This window comes from Lepus europaeus, chromosome 11 (genome assembly GCF_033115175.1).
Source record: "Lepus europaeus isolate LE1 chromosome 11, mLepTim1.pri, whole genome shotgun sequence".
NCBI lineage: Eukaryota > Metazoa > Chordata > Mammalia > Lagomorpha > Leporidae > Lepus > Lepus europaeus.
The window spans coordinates 12905232-12923303 of record NC_084837.1 but is presented as its reverse complement, the minus strand read 5'-3'; the positions used below and the strand labels follow the sequence as shown (position 1 = coordinate 12923303).

The 18072-nt window shown below is 41.4% G+C and overlaps 1 protein-coding gene across 2 annotated transcripts in view; it reads right to left on the bottom strand.

Annotated features, from left to right (window-relative positions):
* Positions 1-17740, bottom strand: part of CHRNA7 (cholinergic receptor nicotinic alpha 7 subunit) — a 122209-nt gene extending 104469 nt beyond the window's left edge. The window contains exons 1-2 of one of the 2 annotated variants that reach the window (XM_062204558.1): positions 17598-17740; positions 17293-17437 (exon numbers count right to left, since the gene is read on the bottom strand). In XM_062204558.1, coding sequence (XP_062060542.1) covers positions 17293-17437; positions 17598-17740 — 288 coding nt within the window. The remainder of the gene's footprint in view (positions 1-17292; positions 17438-17597) is intronic. The other variant, XM_062204559.1, reaches the window with a different exon arrangement.
* Positions 17741-18072: the final 332 nt, after the last annotated feature.

Here is an 18072-nt window from a genome sequence, read left to right as displayed (position 1 = left end):
CGTGCTCCTGTTCTCTCTCCCCTCAGGAAAAAAAAGAAAAACTTCCCACAATGAAACTTGTCTCTTTCTATGTGCTAGTTAGTATGTTAAAGGTTCTTTCAAATGTTAATAAAACATCTTAATATAGAATATTAACAAACTAATGTTTCCTGACTAGTTATTTAAAATGTAAATTTTAACAATTTGAGCTTAATTAAGCACACTCTGGCAATCACTGATCAGCCTTGGCCTAATTTGCTTGATTTAAATCCCCAAACATAATTTATTCTATGTGTGAAATTCTTAAAACAGATGTTAAATTAAAAACTCATTTTACCATTCTCAAATTAGAAACCAACTTCAGAGCCACCCTACTACCGGTGTACTCCATGAAGTAAAGCAAACATAGTTTCCTCCCTAGGTACCTCCTCTCCTGGGACTAAAACATCACCTGGTTCCCCCAGGACAGAAGTTCTTACAGGTGACATTGACTAACCATGACAGCTACAATGCCCTTCCCCTCTGTTCACCGCCACCTGAAAATGAGACCAATAATCCCTGCATGCACAATCCGACTTACGGCCTACAGTCAGACGCACATTCAGGACTTTCCCATGGCTGTTCTTCTACACTGTTTTAACCCACAATGCAGGACTTTACGTAATTCCTTTGGTTATGGTAGTCTTGATCAGTTATTTTAGCTTTCTGTGAACTTTAACTTCAAGGTTTGCATTGTATCTTCCAGCTTCATGTTTTAGAAATACAAACATGTATATCATGCAATGACTTACTATGAGATATCAAAAAATATGCAACAAGGAGGGTACATGTGTTTAAATATGTACATAGGCATGGTTTTTAAATACTTTGGGGATTTTTTTCAAAATAGTTTATAGCTGGCATTGACTGTAAGAAAATCAATGAAATAAAGAGCATGAGGATTACTATCAGAAGATACCAGATGACTTTCTTCTCTGAGAAGTAAAACACTACCTAATCCTGGTTTTTTAAAATAAAATCAATAAGAGAGCAGAGGTTTTCACTGGTATCCTCCCATGACAAGACTATTTCTCTTCCTTTAACAGCATGTCAGGGATGAAACAGGAGCTGTGAGAGCTGAACTCTTTGGGGAATATCTTCAGTGGTGGATTTGAGAGGTATCATTTACAAGAAAGATTCCTTTAGTAAAAGCGCCCATAATTCTCAGTACATAACAGTAAAAAGATTTTGTAAAATTATGTTCCTGAGCAATAAGAAAGTTTAAGGGGGATAAAATTTTTATATTATAAACCTGATCAATTATGGAGGTGCACTGTACACAACTTTCAGCATAGAATTCCAGTTCTACTGTCAGTAATGATGGACTGAATGGTTCAAGAATCCTAATTGAGTGAGAACAATTAGAAAATCTGGAACAAACAGAAAAGTCACATGCTAGAAGGCACCAGAAAACTCAGGGCAATGAGGAATTACAGAGGCAAGACCAAGGAGAGGAGGAAGTCCTGAGGGAGTAACGGGATTCGGGGCTACTTTTCTAGAGCAAATGGGGATTTGTTAGAATACAAATATATATACTTACATATATAGATAGATAGATAGATTTAATAAATATTTATAGATAGATATTAAAGAGGCTACAAAATTGAGCAGACCTTGACAGACTCAGAGGCAAGAGTTCAACGCTCAAGTGAATAGAGAGAACACTCCAGGAAATCCTCTATATTTCATTCCACCCTAGAATGGATCCAGAACTAGCAACAGACAAGCCCTTAAGACACGGCAGCCCAGCTTCTCGGCTTTGCAGTCCCACAATGTGTAGGTATCGATGTCCATAGGATGGCTGTAGATTAGAAGCAAATACGAAATGAAAAAAAGAGTCTGCTGAGGACCCTCAGATTATCTCCATAACTTTTCACATAGATTGTTTGAGACAAACTACAAAAAAAAAAAAAGCAGATTTAGAAGCAGCACAGCACATGTGTCTGAAAACCCCAAGAAAAATCAACACCAAAGACAGAGACACAAAGCATCTAAAAATGAAGGGACTGTAAAAATAATTTTATTAATGTATTCAAAGAATTTCCGGACAAACTTTAAACTTATGAAATGGGGTGAAGGAGCCAGCCCTGTGGAGTAGCAAGTAAAGCTGCCGCCTACAGCACTGGCACCCCATATGGGTACCAGTTCAAGTCCCAGCTGCTCCACTTCCAAACCAGCTAACTGCTAATGTGTCTGGGAAAGCAGCGGAGGATAACCCAAGTGCTTGGGTCTCTGCACCCACATAGGAGACCAGGAAGAAGCTCCTGGCTTCGTACTGGTTCAACTCCGATCACTGCAGCCATTTGGGGAGTGAACCAGTAAATGGAAGACCCTTCTCTCTCGCTCGCTCTGTCTCTCCCTCCCTCTAACTATGCCTTTCAAATAAAAAAATAAATAAATCTTTTAAAAAAGGAAATGGGGGGGGGACAAAATAAAATTATGAAAATAAAAAATATACCCTATCTAAAACTTTAAAAACAAGTCAGTATGTGAGACTAACAACAATTAGACACAGTGAAAGAACACACCTGAATATAGATCAAGAGAAAGTAGCCTGAATGAAGCATAGAGAGACAAAACTAGCAGAAATGACAAAATAATATGAAACATGGGATAAAGTGGCATTTCTCAAGTTCGATATTATTGATATTTCAAGCCAAATACTTCTTTGTTGGAGAGGAGTGGCTGCTGTCCCACGCACTGTGATCTGCAGAATCCTGGGCTCTCCTCAGTCAATGTCAGTACCACCCTCTTCCCTAGGTCTGACCACCAAAAATGTCTCAAGACAGGGCCAAGTATTCCCTTGGGAACAATAGTGTCAATAAGAACTACTAGGATAAGGTGACAAAATGTGACAAACACATACAGCCCCAAAGGAAAGAGAAAATGAAGCAAAGCCATATTTGAAGAAATAATTAGTGAATTTTCCAGACCTTAGGCAAGGAACCATGTAACAGATTCAGCAAGCAATTATGAATTCCAAACAAGTAAAACAAATGAGCAAGAATACCTATATACATAATAGAAAGACTGCAGAGAACAAATGATAAAGGAAACAACACACAAATTTTAAAGACAGCCCAAGAAATTAAAACCAGAGTACCCTCAAAGTAGAAAAATAGCATGCAGCTGAAGTCATCAGAGATAAAATAGAAGCCAGAAGACAAAGATGTGCTCAGCCAGGCCAGATTCCGAGTTTCAAGAAATAAGACAATACAAATATATTTTTAGAGAAATAAACATGGATTTTACAACTTTCACATCCACAAAGAGAAAGGAAAATTATTTCATATAAAAGTAGGAGCTATATGAAGTTAATCAAAATAAGAGAAAAGGTAAATGTATGGGTAAATCAAAGGATAATGACTATAGAAAGTGGGGATCATCTCATCAAGTTTTAAAATATACATATATACAAAGGTATTTCAAAAACTTCTCGGAAAAGTAGAATTGAAAGATAAATTTCTAGGACTAGATGGCTTCACTGCTGCACTCTACCAAACTTTTAAAGAACGAATTTCAATTCTCAACTACTCAAAGCAATTGAAAGGGAAGAAATCCTCCAAAACTCTTTCCAGGAGACCAGCATCATCTTAATTCCAAAACCAAAAAAAGATATAATAAGAATGAGAACTACAGACCAACATCCTTGATGAACACAGATGCAAAAATTCTCAGCCAAATACTAATTGAATCCAACAACACATCAGAAGATCACTCACCCGGACTAAGTGGGATTTATCATTCGTATGCAGGGATGGTTCAACATATGCAAATCAATAAATGTGATACACCATATTAACAAATTGAATAAAAATATTATCTCAATAGGTACAGAGAAGCATTTGATAAAATACAACATCCTTTCATGACAAAAACCTTTAGCAAATTAGATATAAAAGTAACAATCCTCAACACAATCAAGACAATATATGACAAACCCATAGCTGCTATTCAATATAGCTCTGGAAGTTTTAGCTAGAGCCATTAGGCAAGAAATAGAAAGCAAAGAGATACAAATTGGACAGGAGGAAGTCAAATTATCCCTGGATGCAATGACAATCTCATAAATAGGGAAACCAAAAGACTCCACTAAGAGTTTATTGGAACTCATAAGAGACTTTGGTAAAGCTGCAGGATATAAAACTCATTAGCCTTTGTATACACAGACAATGCCATGACTGAGAACGAACTTGTAAGATCAGTACCATTCATAATAGCTATAAAAAATTTAAATGTATAGCATAAATTTAACCACAGATGTGTAAGATCTCTACAATGAAAATTATAAAATATTAAACAAAGAAATAGAATATGACAACACAAAAGTGGAAAAATCTTCCATATTTTTGGATTGGAAGAATTAATATCACCAAAATGTCCATATTACCCAAAGCAATTTACAGATTCAAGGCAATCCCAATCAAAACACCGTTGAAATTCTTTTCAGACTTAGAAAAATGATGCTAAGTTTCATATGGAACATGTTAAATCTGTATATATGACAAATACATGAAACTTATATACCTTAAATAAAATTTTAAAAAATTCATATGGAAATACAAGAAACCCTGAATACCTAAAGCAATCTTAAACAACAAATACATTGCTGAAGGCAACAAAATACCAGATTTCAAAGTATACTACAGGGCAATTATAATCAAAACAGCCTAGTACTGGCAGAAAAATAGAAAGGTAGACCAATGGAATGGAACAAAACCCCAAAACTCAATCCACGCACCTACAACCAATTAATCTTTAGCAAATGACCTAAAATCGATCCCTCCAGAATGGACAGTCTCTTCAACAAATGATAATGGGAAAAACTGGATCTCCATGTGCAGAAGTATGAAACACGATCCCTATCTTACACCTTATACAAAAATCAACTCACAGTGGATCAGCGATCTAAATCTTCAACCTGATAGTATCAAATTACTAGAGGAAAGCACAGGGGAAACTCTGAAAGATTTTTAGCATAGGCAAAGTCATCTTGGAAAACACCCCAGAAGCACACACAATAAAATCAACAATAGACAAATGGGACTACATCAAGTTAAGAAACCTCTGCACCACAAAGGAAAAACTCAACAAAGTGAAGAGGCAATCAACAGAAATGGGAGAAAATAATTGCAAACTATGCAACTGACAAAGGATTAATATCCAGGAACTATAAAGATTAAGAAACTCAACAACAAAGCAAAGAATCCAATTAAGAAATAGGCAAAGGACATGAACATATTTTTTGAAGGATGAAATTCAAATGGCCAACAGACATGAAAAAATGCTCAGGATCATGAACTTTCAGGGAAAAATAAAAGCCGCAATGAGGTTTCACCTCCCCCCAGCTAGAATAGCTATCATACAGAAATAAAGAAAAATTTAAAAAAAGGGGGGCCGACACTGGCATAATGGGTAAAGCTGCTGCTGCCACCTGTAGTGCTGGCATCCCATATGAGAACCGGTTTGAGTCCCAGCTGCTCCACTTCCGATCCAGCTCTTTGCTGTGGCCTGGGAAAGCAGGAGAATATGGCCCAAGTCCTTGGGCCCCTGCACCCACATGGGAGACCCAAAAGAAGCTCCTGGCTCCTGGCTTTTGGTTGGCCTAGCTCCAGCCATTGCAGCCATTTGGGGAGTGAACCAGTGGATAGAAGACCTTTCTCTCTCTGCCTCTGCCCCTCTGTAACTCTGCTTTTCTAATAAATAAATCTTTTTTTAAAAAAAAAAAGAAATGCTGGCAAGGATATGGGGAAAAAATGTACCCTAATCCATTGTTGGTGAGAATGTATACCACTACAACCATTATGGAAGACAGTATGAAGACTCCTCAGAAATCTGAAAGTAGATCTATTACATGACTCAGCCATTCCACTCCTTGGAATTTACCCAAAGGAACTGAAATCACCATATGAAAGAATTATCCATACCTCCATGTTTATTGCAGCTCAATTCACAATAACCAAGATATGGAATCAATCCAGATGTCCACCAACTGGTGACTGGATTAAGAAGATGTGATTATACGCACACACACACACACACACACACCCCATGGAGTATTACTCAGGTATAAAAACAAATGAAATCCTGTATTTTGCAACAAAATGGATACAACTGGAATCAATTATGCTTAGTGAAATAAGCCAGTCCCAAAAAGGACAATTATCATGCTTTTGTGATCTGTACTAACAGTGTATAAAAAATTATATATACTAGCAAAACTGACATTTTGAGATTCGAATATTGTTTATAGCCTTTATCTAGACTTGAGGAACATTGGTTTTTGCACTTCTATCTTGTTCAAATCTTTATTTAGTGGATGATTAAGCTTGTGATTATAAAATAGACTGAAAGTATATCATTGCAAAGATTAAAAGAAAAAATTAGAAAGTAAGGAAGAGGGAGAGTGGAAGCAAGGGTGGCAAGAGAAGGGTAAGGTGGGAAGTATCATTATGCTCTTAAATCTGTATATATGAATTACATGAAATTTGTTCCCTTTATATAAATAAAAGCTTAAAAAATAAAACAAAAACCCTAAAATCCCTGCACTGTTTTCTCGTGATACATGTTTTTCTATTAACTTTCTGAAGACCCCTCATTTATAAACTAAAATGAAATAGTCCATACACTGGGATTACAGAATTGAAGAATGAACAGAAAAAAGATTATAAAATCACATTGTACAGGTATGATTACAACTTGCATTATACTTTAGTTTTGTATTCTTGATGTAACTGATAGATCAACCATTGTTAGAAGAAAAGGGAGATATGTGACTAAGAAAAAAGTAGAAGAGTATCAAGTGAGTAATGAGTCTAGAAGAATGTAAGACAGAGAACAAAGGAGTATAGAAGACATAGTGGAAATGGAAGCAAATAGTGAAAGATAGCAATAATCACAGTAATGACACACAAAAGATAAAGATCATCAGTTTAAAAAAATGAACTCTGTGCTGCTTACAGGAGATAACATGAAAATTTATACAAAAATGATTCCTAAAACAAAACAAGAATAAGGATTGAATATGAAGTGGTGGCAAGTTATATAATAAGAGAAAAGATATCATTTTATTTTAAAATATGTTGTTTATGTTGTTTATAGGGCCAGCATTGTGGTGTAGCAGATAAAGTACTAACTGCAATGCCTGCATCCCATATGGGCACCAAGTTCATGTCCCCACTGCTCCATTTCCTATCCAACTCCCTGTTAATGGCCTGGGAAAAGCAGAAGATGGCACAAGTGTTTGGAGTCCTGCACCCACGTGGGAGACCCAGAGGAAGCTCGTGGCTCCTGGCTTTGGTCTTGCCCAGCCATAGTCATTGTGGCCATTTAGGGAGTCAGCCAGAAGATGGAAGAATCTCTGTCTATCCCTCTTAACTCTGACTTTAAAATAAACAAACAAATCTTTTAAAAAAAAAAAAACATGTTGTATACCATTTTGCCTGTTTATATTAATCAGTTTTAACAAGCATTAATTTTAAAATAAAGTACCACATGTGAAGATATATCATGTTTAAGTATTTCTCCACGTATCTAAAAATACAAAGTAAAGACAGCATGAACTGCAAGAGGATGCTTTGGGCAATGGTAATTTGGTTGATTTCCTCCTCCTCCTCAATCCTTTTAAAATTTAATTTAGCTTCCTGTATGAAACATAAGAAATGCCACCTCCAAAGCTATCATGAGTTCTGATGTCCAGGTCTGCATGTAAAGAGCTTAGAAGTCACCATTCTGCCCTAACAAGTAAAAAAAGAAAAAAAAAACTGATCAGACAAAAAAACCAGTAACCTTTCTTGGATCCATCAGAGATAGGAAGGCCTACACCACTGAAGGAATTTGATTCATCATTAATACCCTTCCAAAACAGAAAACAAAATACCCAGATGGGGTCATTGGTTAATGCAACCAAACATTTAAGGAAGAAAATACACCAGTTCCCTAGAATCACTATCAGAGGACAGAATCAGCAGGAATACTTCCTACATCACTCATGAAGCCATTACTACCCATTACTAAAACCAGACAAAGACATTATAGGAAAAGTATAGATCAATACCACTCACAAACAGATACAAATGTCCTCAACAAAATATAAACAAACTGAATCCAACAATATATATGAAGAATTATATATCAAGACCAAGTCCCTGAAACTTATTCCTGATACACAAGGCTGACTCAAAATTTGAAAATCAATTAATGTAATCAATCACAGCAACACATATCAACAGAGGTTGAATCAGTATTTCATAAAACCAATAACCACTCTTAATAAAAGCTCTCAGTAAACTTGAATACAGGGAAATTTCTCAATCTTGAAAAAGAATATTTACAAGAAAACCTTAGAGCTAATATCACACCTAGTGGTGAGAAACGGGAATCCTTCCTACTGAGATTAAGAACAAGTTAAGGGTGTCTGCCAGGCACTATTCCTTTTCAATATCATACTGAAATTACTAGGTAATTAATTAGAAAAGAGAAAAGAGGCACCCAAACTGAAAAGGAAGTTATACAAATATGGAAAGAAGAAATAAAACTGTCTCTATCTGCAGATGATATACTTGTCTATGTAGAAAATCCAAAGAAATTTACAATAAGTATCCCAGAAGTAAGGCATTATTATAAGATTAAAGGATTTGGCCAGCGCCGTGGCTCAATAGGCTAATCCTCAGCCTAGCGGCGCCGGCACACCGGGTTCTAGTCCCGGTCGGAGCGCTGGATTCTGTCCCGGTTGCCCCTCTTCCAGGCCAGCTCTCTGCTGTGGCCCGGGAGTGCAGTGGAGGATGGCCCAAGTCCTTGGGCCCTGCACCTGCATGGGAGACCAGGAGAAGCACCTGGCTCCCGGTTTCAGATCAGCATGGTGCGCCAGCTGCAGCGTGCTGGCCACAGCGGCCATTGGAGGGTGAACCAACGGTAAAGGAAGACCTTTCTCTGTCTCTCTCTCTCACTGTCCACTCTGCCTGTAAAAAACAAAAATAAATAAATAAAGAAATTTAAAAAAATAAAAAAAGAAGATTACAGGATTCAAAGTTAATATTGAAAACTCATTCACTTTTCTACAACTAATGAAAAAAACTGAATCTGAAGTTAAAAAATCTAATATTACGGTCAGCATGGGGGTACAGCAGGTAAAGCTGCCACCTGAGATACTGGCATCCCCTATCAGAGTGGCAGTTCAAGACCCAGGTGCTCCAATTCTAATCCAGCTTCCCAGTAATATGCCTGGGAAGGCAGGGAATTGCCAGTGCTTGGGGTCCTGCCACCAATGCAGGATACCAGGATGGAGTTTCTGGCCTCAGCTGCTTAGACATAGCTATTACAGTCATTTGGGAGAGTGAACCAGCAGATGGAAGACTAACCCCTCTGTCTCCATCCCTCCCTCTCTTCCTCCCTCTGTGTTTCTCCAACCTTCAAATAAATAAATGATAAATCTTTCAAATAAATTATAAATATTTTAAAAATATCATTTAACATCTCCAATTTAATATTTAGTTATGTCTAATAAAGTAGGTATAAAATCTATGAGCAAAACTATAAAAGTCTGATGATCCCTTTGACTCTTGGACCTATCAGTATGATCAATTGTGAACTGAAATTGGTCACTTGGACTAGTGAGATGGCATTGGTACATGCCACCTTGATGGGATTGTATTGGAATCCCCTGGCACATTTCTAATACTATGTCTGCTAATACTAACTGATAGGATAAAAAAGAGAGAGAACGAGCCAACATGGGAAGCAGGATACGCAGCAGACTCATAGAATGGCAGATGTCCTAAACAGCACTCTGGCCTCAGAATCAGCCCTTAAGTCATTCAGATCTGGCTGAAGAGCCCATGAGAGTATTTTAGGCATGGAAAGCCAAGACACTCTGGCAAAAACAAAACAAAACAAAACAAAAAAACCACCTAAATGAAAGATCTCTGCGAATGAGATCCCAGTAGAAAGAACGGACCATCAAAGAAGGAGGTACCTTTCTCTAAAGGGATGAGAACTTCCACTTTGACTATGACCTTGTCTAAATAAAATTGAAGTCGGCGAACTCAAAAGGCTTCCATAGCCTTGGCAACTCATGACAAGAGCCTAGGGAGATTACTGACGCCATAAACAAGAGTGTCAATTTGTTAAGTCAACAACAGGGAGTCACTGTGCACTTACTCCTCATGTAGGATTTCTGTCCTTAATGTGTTGTTCAATGTGAATTAATGCTATAACTAGTACTCAAACAGTATTTTACACTTTATGTTCTGTGTGGGTGCAAACTGATGAAATCTTTACTTAATATATACTAAATTGATCTTCTGTATATAAAGATAATTGAAAATGAATCTTGATGTGAATGGAATGGGAGAGGGAAAGGGAGAGGGAGCGGGAGATGGGAGGGTTGCGGGTGGGAGGGAAGTTATAAAAAAAAAAAAGTCTGATGAAATATACCAAAGAAGAATACTTACAAATGGAGAGCTACTTCATTTTGATGAAAAGACTCAATATTGTCAAGGTGTCGGTTCTTCCAAAGTTGATCTATAGATTCAGGCAATCAGTCAAAACCCCTACAAGTTATTTTATGGATATGAATAAATTGGTTCTCAAATCTATATGGAAAGGCAAAGACCCAGAATAGTAACTCAACATTACAAGGTTAGAAAAAATTTGAAAGAGTGATAACACCAAAATTCAAGACTTACTATAAAGATACAATGATCAAGACAATGTGGTATTGGCAAAGAACAAACAGATCAAAGGAACAGAATAGAATGCCCAGAAATATACGTATATAAATATACTCAACTGTTCTTTGTAAAAGGAACAGAGGCCCTTTCTCTCTGTCTCTCTCTCACTGTCCACTCTGCCTGTCAAAAAAAAAAAAAAAAGGGAACAGAGGCAATACAATGGAGAAAATATTATCGAGCAAATGGTGCTCGAAGAATTGTAAATCCATGTGTGAAAAAGAAAAAATAATCCAGATACAGACCTTACACTCTTCACAAAAATTAAGTCAAAATGGATCTCAGACTTAAAATGTAAAATGCAAAACCATAAAACTCCCAGAAGATAACATAAGAAAAAATCTAGTTGATGCTGGGGATGGTGCTGACATTTTTAAATACAACACCAAAGGCATGATCCATTAAAGAAATAATTTATAAGATATACTTCATTAAAATTAAAAACAGCCTCTATGCAAAAGACACTGTCAAGAGAATGAGTTTAGATAAAGTTCAGAGTAGGAGAAAGTAATTTGCAAGACACATCTGATACAGGACTGTTATTCAAATACATAAAAAATGTCCCTCAAAGCTCAACAATAAGGAGAAAAAAACAAACAAAAAGTGGATCAAGGGTCTTAACAGATATCTCACCAAAGAAGATAAACAGATGACAAATAAGCACATGAAAACATATCCCACCACATGGCACCAGGTAAATGCAAATTTTAATAACAAGTAGATATCATGACACACCTACTAAACTGGCGACAACGTGTAATGCTGGCAACACCAAATGCTGGTGAGAATGGGGAGCAACAGAAATTCTCTGCTGTTGGAATGCATTTTGCTGTAATGCAAACAGGGACACTTACCAGAAAACAATCCTTACCATGTTATTCAGCATTTATGCTTTTTGATACCTACCCAAAGGAGCTGAAAACTTATTTCCACTCAAAAATCTATACACAGATGTTTATGGCAGCTTTAGTCCTAATTGCCAAAATTTGGAAGAACCAAAATGTTCTTCAATAGCTTAATAGATAAATAAACTGTGGTACATCCAGATAAACAATATAAGCACTAAAAAAGAAATGAGATATCAATCCACAAAAAGACAGGGAGAAATCTTGCTTGTATATTACTGGATAAAAGAAGCCAATTTGAAAAGCTTATATACCATATCATTCCAACTATACAAAAATCTGGGAATGGTAAAGTAATAGACAGTGAAAGATTAGCAGCTGGAAGGGGTTGGGGTGGAGGCAAGGAATGAAAAGGCAGAGCCAGAGGATTTTTAGGGCAGTAAAACTACTCTGCAAGATACTATAATGGTGGATATGTACTATTATACATTTTCCTAAACCCACAGAATATAGAACACCAAGAGTGAAACCCTAATCTAAACTAAGACTGTGGGTTATAGGACATAGAAGTTCATCAGCTGTTAACAAAGGAACCACTCTAGAGGAGGAGGATACTGGGGGAGGTTATCCACTTAAAGAGGCAGGAGTTATATGGGAAATCTCTGTACCTTCATTTTGCTGTAAACCTAAAACTGCTCTGAAAAAAAAATGTCAACAAAAAGTCATTAGTGTAATATCTGGTTGTACCCAGGGCACTTCTTAAAATGTGTACTAAGTAACGCATATAATGTTTGATATTTAGTTTCACCATTTTAAATAGTGGCCAGTATATTCAAGATCATTAACCTAGTGAACCTGAGCAGAGGGCCCCCAAGGAGACTAAGAAGCTAATCCTTGGTATACTGGGCTTCACAAGTATGCCCACCACTTATAGTAGCAAACCCTAAAGGCACTTCACTCTACTGTCTTGGGACTAAAGCATTCAAAAAATGGAATCTGCAATGCAAAACCTATAAAATACCAAAAATTATTTATGCATAATTATGTGCTTTGTGTTTTTGTGTAATTACTGGTTGGTTCACATTATTCTGTTTAAACACCTTGCCTTCTGGACATGCTTTCATAACTGTGCTCATTTATTTTATGCAAATCAACACTCAGAATGGCCTTTAGATATATGTGTACAGGTAACTAGCTAAACGGCAAGAATAAAGGAAAAATATTATGGAACTGTTTGCAGTTTAAAACCTCACATTTGCATCACTTCAAAATGATTTCTTATGTATTATCTCATTCCCAGCCCAGTGACAAGCCCATGAAGTAAATTAATAATCACCATAAGTCAGAGTATGCATTTAGGAATAATTTAGGCACTTTCCCTTTACAAATTTATGTATGAATGCACATGATGTTTATATAAGTCATATATCATAGGTGATTATCCAAAACATCACTTGAATCTGTCCCATTCTCTGCATTCCCACAGTGGCCACCCTCATTTCGACCTTGCTTTATCTGAGTGTGTTCTCCAAAACTTCATGCATGGAAAACTTAATTCCTCAATGTGTCACTGCAGGGAGTTAGGCCGTCATGAAAGGTGTTTGCTCATGAAGGTGGGACTCTCGTACACAAGCTGATGCCTTTCTAAGGGCGCCGAGTTAATTTTCGCAGAACTGAACTCATTACCTAAGAATGGGTTGTCAGGAACGGAGGCTGCTCCTTGTGCTTTGCTTCATTTGCCTGTGTCTGCTGGCCCTTCCATTCTCTGCCTCACACTGAGGCAGCACGAGGCCCTCACCAGAAGCTAAGCAGATGCTGGCACCACGTTCCTGGACTTCCCAGCCTCCAGAAGCATAAGCCTTACCAATTACCCATTGCAAAGCATTCTGTTACTGCAAAACGGACCAAGAAAGACCTCATTGCTTAACTAAACTCTCTCTCCACACTGACAGTTCTCAACATCCTCTGACTAATCACAGATCCAATAACTATTCTCCCCAGCTTAAAAAATTCCACCATTCCATCCCACTCTCTAGTCAGTCACCAAGAGGCCTGATGAATAACTGGAACACACCACAGTGGGCAAAACTATTCCTTTGAAGTTTTGCATCTTTAAAATGTATGTGCATTTATTTCTCATTCTAATCTATAATTTATGCTTGTTAGATTTAATACCAATATCATGGTTTGGATTGTTTCCATTTCTAGGAAAATTGCAATGGCAAGCTGGTCTTGCAGCTCCACAAAACCCCTGGCACGCTGCCTCCTCATATCCTCAGAGACACCCAGACAAGGGCCCAGGGCAAAATGGGAACTCTGCATTTACCCTCCAGACACCTCACACACAACACCACCCCAACCCCATTCTCAGGCTCAGCTAGCACCTCCTGCCAAAGAAAAATCATAACCTCCGTCTTATAAGGTATATTTATGGAAATACATAATTCTTACACAGAAGGTTGAAAAAATATTTGCAGTTTTTCAATACTATATCTTTAGAGATTCTAACACAAGCACATTAGGTTTTCTCCGAAGTCTAACAAGAAAGCCTGCAGCAAAGATGAACCAACCAGAAGTCAGTGTCCTGCAGAATCTACCTTGTTGAAGGCACCATGTCTTCCACCACACTTTCAGTCTCTCCTCACCCTGTTCCTACTTCCTGCAACTGACAAACTCCTACTCACTCTTAGAAATCCATCCACCCTGCCTTTAAACCATTCCCAGCCACTCAAGCTGGAAATTATAGCCCTTTGTATAGACTTGTGTGATTTACCCGTTAGTCTCCCTAGCCAGACCATGAGATCTCTGGAAGTAGAAATCACCCTTTACTTGCCAGAGAATTGTGAGGACCTAGCAAAGTCCACAACAGGAAATCAATAAGTACATGCAGAACAAGTTTATAAAAAGCAAATGTCCCTTCACAAAAACCAAACAGGCACCACCAACAACCATCTCTCTGTCACTCCAGCCAGAAAACCTCTGCTAACAAAAAGGGGAACAATAATATCTAGCTAGGGGAAAATAGAAAATTATGGTCTCTGGAAAACCCATTTGGAATGGACAAAGGACTCCTAGAATTGAATTTATAAACAGAGTCTGTACCAGCCAAGATTTTGTCATGAGACCAACAGTGTCTCTGTCCAGGGTGCTGGGATTTCAGCTGGAAACACCGGGCTGTTTCACAAACAGGCAGAGCCAAGCCAGCCTGGAATAGAAATGTATGCATATTTTTTTCTGATATAGAGACTTCCTTTTCACCCAGGATCTCAGGACAGCTGCATTCAATCAGTTATAGTTCAGTTTAAATAAACTAAACGACTTTCTTTGCCGAAAAGTTATGGAGGCTGAAGGAGGCAGAAGATGTAGGGCCAAGGAGTGGAGAGTCATGTGTGGGTTTTCCTTGCAGCTCTGCCCATAATCCCTCGGTGACTGTGGACAGTGACCCCACCTTTCTAGGCATGGACTTCCTGACCTCTGAGTCAAGTGACTCCTAAATTAAGATAGAGCAAACCTGTAGTGAACCACCAGAGTGTGTCAAGCACTTCCTCATATTTAATCCTCTCCAAGCCCTTTGAAGTGGGTATTAGTCTCATTTTACACATGAGAAGACAGGGCTTTGTAAGTCAAGTAATTTGCTCAAGGCCTCTCCAGAAATAAATGGTGTTGCCAGGCTGGGAAGTTCAATGGGTTCACAATTGGATCCACAGTTAAAGCGAGACCAAGAATTCCCCCCCAATCCCATCCTCCCTCAAACTCTGGTGGTTTTATTATTAGCATTGTTATTATTGTTATTTTACTTTTCACATCACGTAACCTAAGATGACACCAGACCTTCTCCTAGAGACCCACGTTTTCTCATGTTTAGCTGATTTTTAAAGAGCCTTTTCACAAAGCAGTGGTGCCTAGCTTTTCCAAGAATGCTGTCTTCCAGACAGCCCCCCAATGCCACACAAGGCCTGTTGCACTTGCTCTCTCTGACTTCTCAGCTGAGTGGCCATTGCACCACCATGCCCCACCCAACCAGCACAAGGACCATTCTAATAGAGCCAGCACAAACAGCAAAGAAACCTGGTTGGAGCCTTCCCTGGGAGAGAGGGGTTACCTTTCTCAGCCCATCATGTGCCAACTGTGGAATATGTTAGCTCAAGCTGCCTGGTCCTTTCTTGGGTGGTTTTTGTGGAAAGAGGACAATAGTCCTTTGTCTGGTTTTAGGGTCTCAAAGTTTAACCCCCAATCTTTAACTCATCACAAGGGCTGATGATGTGCTACAGGATATCACATCTGATGATGTTTTACTAACCAAAAGATGAAGGCTCAGGATGCTTAATCAACCTGCCTAAGAGGAACCATCCAGAAGCCGCAAAGCCAGAACCCACCAAGGATCCCAAGTACAAGCCCAGAGCTCCTGGAATAAGGACTCTATGAGTCCCCACCCAAATGCCCTACAGCCTCAGGCATCCCCCACACAATGCATTCCCTGCCTTGACTCACTCTGCTGCAGCTGCTGTTTCTTCCCCCCAACTCAAAAATTCCCATCTTTTCTCCTTTCCCATGCTGGTAGACAGAGACCTTTGCTCTGCTGATAACCCATGCACCAAGCAGCTATCTTTCCATAATAGCTCTTCCCTCCTAACTTTTCCACATCATCAGACACATTCGCTATTTTCCAGCATGATTGTGTCTGTAGAAGTGGCATGTTGAACACAAGCGTCCTGGGAGAAAGGAAGCCGCTCACCCCAGCAATGGTAACTGGCTTAAGTGACAGAACACGCGTCGGTAAACCTTTGCAGGATGAGGAAATATTAGTTTACCTGAACCTCTCTGGTGACACTTGCTCTTCAGACATGAAGTCGTGGCTGTCTCACACCTCCTTCCTACCATGTTCTTCCCTCCCCATGAACACCATCTCTGGCCCCACCCTGCTCCAGAACGGAAGCCAGTGCCTCGTGCAGACCGGAATCCAAGCCCATTTGTAGTGATCAAACACTTCTGCACTATGTGAAGGCTATACCGGTGACAACGGAGCATCGAAGGCGGTCTGGAGGAACAGCACCCAAGTTTGCGCCGGTGTGCCAACTAAAGGGCACGCCGCTAAAGCGGTCGGACGAGAAGCCCCTGGGGCTGGAGGCTGGGGGCAGCTGCCAGACGGACAGAGGCGTCCACCCCCAGTGTGGGACGTGCAGTTCTTAGCGCAAGGACTGCCCACACCTGTCCTCATCAAGGAAAGCGGAAAATGCCCACTATGGGTGGAGGGGGCGGCTCTTAAACGCCCCCAGCTGGCCCTGCGCCCGGAGAGATTCGCGGGCCACAAAGCCCCGGGCCAGGCCCTACCCAAAGCTGCTACACAGCCTGTGCAGCAGCGCGGTCTAGAGTGGCTAAACTGACGCTCAATGCCGGACTGCACGCCGGCGCTTACACCACGGGAGACACTAGGATGTTTGCTCCCCGTGCTCGCCACCGACTCCCGGCTCGGGATACTTCAGCCCCGAGTTTCCTAGAAGAGGAAAGGCGAGTCCCAGGACCCACGCGGCGATGGGAAGCGCTTCCCCGGGTCCCTCCTGGGCAGGGGGAAGCCGCGCCGGCGGCACAGGCCGGCCGGGGCCAGCCAGGGAGCCCGATCCACTGCCCGGGCGCCCGACGCTTTCGCACACCCAGGAGTCCGCGGCGGCGAGGGCAGCCTCGGGGCTGGGGCCGGGACTCACCACGTCCATGATCTGCAGGAGACTCAGGGAGAAGTAGACGGTGAGCGGCTGCGAGTCGTTGGCCACGGGCCTCTCCAGGGGGTTGTAGTTCTTGACCAGCTCCTTGTACAGCTTCCTCTGGAACTCGCCTTGCAGGGACACTTCAGGAGAGGGGAGCCGGGCAGGGTGCTCAGCAAAGGCCAGCGAGGGTGCGCCCCCACGCCCCGCAGCCCCGGTACCCGGCCGCCCAGCCCGTGCAGCCCAGATCAGCAGCCCGGGCGGCGCCCCCGCTGCCCCGCGCCGGCCGGGAAACCCCCGCCCCCAGCCCAGGCGCGGGGCGCACAGAGCCGCCCTGGATGCTCCCGGGACCCCGCGGGGGAGCAGAGGGCGGCAGGGGGACGCCGGTGGCTTTACCGTGCAAGAGCGACGCGGCCAGCGCCAACCAGACGCCCGCTCTCGAGCCGCGCATGTTGGGAGCCGGAGCCGCCGCCGGCCGGCGCGCCGCGCGTCTCGGCTGTCGGCCCGGGCCTGCGCCTGCGGCCGCGAAGCCGCCTCCCGCCCGGCTCGCGCGCCTTTAAAGCGCCGCGCGCGCCCCCGCCTGGCCCGCCCCCGCGCGCCGCGCCGCGTGACGGGCCCCGCCCCCGGCCCCTGGCGGCCGCCGCGGGAACTGCAACCCGCGGCAGTGCCTGCGAGACGCGGCCGCGCGGCTGTGGCTCCCGGCGCTCGCACGCCGCGCGGCTGGCTGGCCGGGTGGAGCCGAGCCGGGTGCGGTCCGCTGGCCGGCGCTGGGGCCGTCTGTCC